This window comes from Gracilinanus agilis, chromosome 1 (assembly GCF_016433145.1).
Source record: "Gracilinanus agilis isolate LMUSP501 chromosome 1, AgileGrace, whole genome shotgun sequence".
NCBI classification, from domain to species: Eukaryota; Metazoa; Chordata; class Mammalia; order Didelphimorphia; family Didelphidae; genus Gracilinanus; species Gracilinanus agilis.
The window spans coordinates 19,323,072-19,328,090 of record NC_058130.1 but is presented as its reverse complement, the minus strand read 5'-3'; the positions used below and the strand labels follow the sequence as shown (position 1 = coordinate 19,328,090).

General features: G+C 48.1%; 1 protein-coding gene across 1 annotated transcript in view; it reads right to left on the bottom strand.

Moving 5' to 3' along the window:
* Positions 1-501: 501 nt before the first annotated feature.
* Positions 502-5,019, bottom strand: part of NPSR1 (neuropeptide S receptor 1) — a 182,620-nt gene continuing 178,102 nt past the window's right edge. The window contains exons 8-9 of the mRNA XM_044675626.1: positions 2,249-2,429; positions 502-586 (exon numbers count right to left, since the gene is read on the bottom strand). Of these exons, the coding sequence (XP_044531561.1) occupies positions 502-586; positions 2,249-2,429 (266 nt within the window). The remainder of the gene's footprint in view (positions 587-2,248; positions 2,430-5,019) is intronic.

Genomic DNA, 5,019 nt, shown 5'->3' with positions numbered 1-5,019 from the left:
AGCTGCTGCCTACAAACCAACCCACGAGCCAAGGTGGATCCCGACAGTCCTTCAATAGAAACCAGTGGCCATGGTTGGAAGACAAACCATGCTTAGGCTGTGGCTGTTGAATGATGGCTTTAAAGAAACAGATCTTTCTTTCCTTGCCTCATCTCTCCTGACTTCTCCGCCTTCTTTACCTCCATCCTCTAAAGCACTGGCAAGGGAGGAGGAAGGCAGAAAGGCCAATAAAGTGTGATGTGGGGACAGAAAGAAGTCCTGCTCCTTTTGATGTTTTATTAGTGACTTCCTGTGAGCCAGTGCTGCTCTGTGCTAGCGACCAGGACACAGATCTTCATTTGACAGAGCTCACTGGGACGGATGGAAGAGATGGTGGAGGAGTGTCTGAGGCATTTTCCAGCTCCTGTCCCGCTGGTGATGGACAATGAGAAGGTTGCTTCACTGAGCCTAGCTTCTTAGCAGCCACTCTCCCTCGCCCTCTTACCCCCACTGACCTCCCTGCTAAATGAATTCTGGCTTGGGCCTCATGCGCATCTCATGCCTCTCTGTTTTATCTTGGAAAGTACCTCGAGCATTCCTTCTTTCCCTAGAGGAAGCAAAATGAGAAAAGAAAAATTAATTCTATCTGGGTAACAGGTAGAGAATGGTAAAATCGTTCATGGAGATCCAGAAGGCCCTACTTAGTCCAAATGCCTCATTTTACAGATGAGCAAGCTGAGACACAGGGAAGTAAATTAAGCTATCCAAGGATACCCAGGTGGTAAATGCCAAAGATGTGCTTTAAACCAAGACTATAAGGAAATGGAGGCATTCATTTTTTCATTCATTCACCAAACATTTATTAAGCACCTACTATATGTAATCTCTACTTGATTATGCACAGTCCTTGGCCCTCATTCCCTCAGTGGGTGGCCCTGGATTGTTTCTGCTTTTTCTTTAATTTTGGGAGGGATTGGATAGTTCCTCACCTAGGCCTTGCCTTGTGTTTTGCCACTGTGACCCCTTTCCTTTCTCACACTGGGGGCAAGTGGCCTATTACAAGAGCTGGCTCCCGGGGGCAGCTGGGTAGCTCAGTGGATGGAGAGCCAGGCCTAGAGACAGGAGGTCCTGGGTTCAAATCCGGCCTCAGACACTTCCCAGCTGTGTGACCCTGGACAAGTCACTTGACCCCCATTGCCCACCCTTACCACTCTTCCACCTAGGAGCCAATACATAGAAGTTAAGGGTTTAAAAAAAATTAAAAAAACAAACAAACAAACAAACAAAAACAAAAAAAAAACAAGAGTTGGCTCCTTCTTAGCTTAGAGATAATATAAAAGCCTTCAGGTCTTTGAGACCCAGCCAGAAAGTTCTGAGTTTGACTCTTCTCAGATGCTTCCTAGATATGGGATCCTGAGCAATCTCTTTGAGCCTCAGTTTCTCTAACTGTAAAATGAGGTGACTAGAATTGATGAAATCTATAAGGTCCTTTTCTGCTCTAAAACCGATTCTATGTTCTTATGGCCATGAGGGGCTCATATTTTCCCGGGGGTTCACATAAATAAGGGAATGCAGAATAGTTCCGAAGTGAGGTTGCTGGCAGATATGGGAATCAAGAAAGGATTCAAAAAAAAGGTAACACTTGAGCCGAGCCTTGGAGGAGTCTAGGGGTTTAAGACATAGACACGTGGCAAAGTCAGGATCTAAACTCAGGACCTTATTCTTTTTTTTTTAACCCCTTACCTTCCATCTTAGAGTCAATACTGTGTATGGGCTCCAAGGCAGAAGAGTGGTAAGGGTAGGCAATGAGGGGTGAAGTGACTTGCTCAGGGTCACACAGCTAGGAAGTGTCTGAGGTCAGATTTGAACCTAGGACCTCCTGGCTCTAGGCCTGACTCTCAATCCACTCAGTTACCCAGCTGCCCCCTCAGGACCTTATTCTAAATCTAGCTGTCTTTCATATTTTCCCTTTAGTTCATACTGATTTTCCATTGATCAGAGGGCCAGCAGCAACATCTTTGATGGGAAGTCCCTAGGACTAGAAGTCAAGATGGCCCAGGTGGCTCTAATCCTTGGTTCTGCTACTAATCACAAGGTGACCTTGAAGAAGTCACTTAACTTTCCGAGCCTGGGTTTCCTTGTATGTAAAACAGGGGTGCTCTCATCATATCTGGTGGCCATCGGGAAGCTCTAATAAGGCAATGGCCAGATGAAAGGGCTGAGGCAGGAACCAAGGGCTGGCAAGTCAGGATGCCACCATTGTTCTGACCTGCAGGGGTAGCAGAGGCTGTTGCTGAAGAGGCAATAGATGAGGGGGTTGATGGCGCTATTCAGGGCTGGCAGGTTTTGGATGATCACTGAGGCATAGAAGCGCTCTTTGGTCTCAGGGAGGAGGCTGAAGTTGTCCAGAATATCAAAAAGGAAGTAGGGACTCCAGCAGATCACAAATGCTGAAAGGAGAGAGAAGCAGGGAGTAAAAATGGAATGAATGTTTAACCCTGGCAAGTAGATGCCCAGCCATCTTCTTCCTTCATGGCCCAGCTGCTGCCTTAACATTTTGAATGACAACAAATGCGTCGAGAAGCTTTGCAATGACCCATTTGTCAGTCTTTCCTCTGACCATGCAGCCTAGCTTGGGCTTACAAGCCTAGATTCCGAGATTAGTCAGAACCATTCAGTTGGCAAATCCTTACTGGGCTCCGACCTTGTCCGGGAACAAAGAAGGATTCTGGGATATGCAAGGAATTGAGGATTTGGCTCCTTGTGGTTGGACAGGAGATCTTCAAAGCTCTACCAACTCCATAAATAATAGATAGAGAGGGGGAGGGAATTTAGGGCTCGCTTCTTCCAATCCCTTCACTTTACAGAGTAGGTAAGGAGAGACTTGCCCAAGGTCAGGAAGGTAGTAAGGGGCAGAACTGACTGCCATTTTAATACAAATCATTTGGGCCATTAGTAAGCATTCATTCATTTATTTTTTTTTTTAAAACCCTGACCTTTCATCTTAGAATCAATACTGGATGTATTGGCTCCAAGGCAGAAGAGTGGTAAGGGCTAGGCAATGGGGGTTAAGTGACTTGCCCAGGGTCACACAGCTGGGAAGTGTCTGAGGCCGGATTTGAACCCAGGACCTCCCCTCTCTGGGCCTGATTCTCAATCCACTGAGCCACCCAGCTGCCCCCTATTAAACACTTATTAAAGCACCTGCAAAATATGTGGGACAGGGCAGCTGGGTAGCTCAGTGGATTGAGAGCCAGGCCTAGAGACGGGAGGTCCTAGGTTCAAACCCGGCCTCAGCCACTTCCCAGCTGTGTGACCCTGGGCAAGTCACTTGACCCCCATTGCCCACCCTTACCAATCTTCCACCTATGAGACAATACACCAAAGTACAAGGGTTTAAAAAAAAAATGTGGGACATTGTGCTAGGAAGTGGGAATATAAGGACAACAATCAAATAAGTTGTCTCTGCTCCCAGGCAGCCTACATACATTCATGGAAATGCCATTAACATGATCATACTTACATATCCGCATCCACATCACATACATGTATGTATGTTTAGTATATGCATTAATTTTGGGGTGGAAGAGATCAAAGGAAGGACTCTAATAGGAAGCAGCCCTTAAGTCTAGTTAGGCAGGTAGAGATTCTAAGAGGTGGGAGAGGGAACAGACAGACCATTCCAAACTGAATAGAGGCGTGAGGGTGAGCGATGAAGGCCGTCGGAAAAAGAAAGGCCGGGAGGCCCGTTGGACTGGATCAGAAAGTTCAGGTTCAGAAGGTTTCCCTTCTACAGTGTGACTTTCCTCATCTCGGCTTTGATATATTGTATGGCGGCCTAAGAACTTAGGTGGGAATTCTGGGGGCGCTTTGGGGAAGCCTCAGACTCCATTTGAAGACTGGCAGACCCCGAAAACATGCAAGAACTCTGTAGCCTCTGACCCAATATTAGCCCCAATTTTACAATCGGGTGCTGTAAACACTCTATAAAAGAGAAAGAAAAAATTCCCACTTTTCGGGTACCAAGAGAGGGCCCCAACCCGCTTCTGTGAGTTTCCCAGCCTGGGCGGGGGGAGCACCAACATCGCCACCTCCAATGAGGCGGATTCTTGTGCCTGGAAGGATGGGTTTCCGCTGACCGAACTCCCCCAAAGCCTCTGCTTGTTTCAGCAGCTTCAAACCAAGCTATCTACGCGGGAGACACTCATTTATGGCACAATCCAGTTCTGGCCTTCCTCCCCTCCACGCTAGTCCTCCTCAGGGGCCCTCGTTCCACAGATAAAAGCTGTCCGGCCGTGCGTGCTTGTTGGACAAATCTGCGGCCCTTCCTTAGAAGGCAAAATGGGCTGCAGCTACAAACACGCACCGCCCGGCCAGAAAGCCGGCTCCCTCCCACCTTCCATGGGGCAGAAACTTTCTTGGCCTGGTTTTCTGCTGGAACGAGAAAACAACAACAAGCCACCAGTACTTGCACGATGAGAGCTGGAGCGAGCAGATGGACAGCCCGTATGTTCCACCGATATCTAGGCAGCGACGAGAGAGAGAGACAGAGAGAGAGAGAGAGAGAGACAGAGAGAGGCAGACACAGAGACAGACACAGAGACAGACAGAGACAGAGACAGAGACAGAGAGAGAGACAGAGACAGACAGAGAGAGACAGAGAGACAGAGACAGAGAGAGAGACAGAGACACAGAGAGAGAGACAGAGAGACAGAGACAGAGAGAGAGAGAGACAGAGACAGAGAGAGAGACAGAAACAGAGAGAGAGAGAGAGAGACAGAGAGAGAGAGACAGAGAGACAGAGAGAGAGAGACAGAGAGACAGAGACAGAGACAGACAGAGGGAGAGACAGAGAGACAGAGAGAGAGAGAGACAGAGACAGAGACAGAGAGGGAGAGAGAGACAAGAGGGAGAGACAGAGAGACAGAGACAGAGAGTCAGAGAGAGAGTCAGAGAGAGAGACAGAGAGAGAGAGAGACAGAGAGAGAGAGAGAAAGAGACAGAGACACACACAGAGAGAGAGAGAGAGACAGAGAGAGA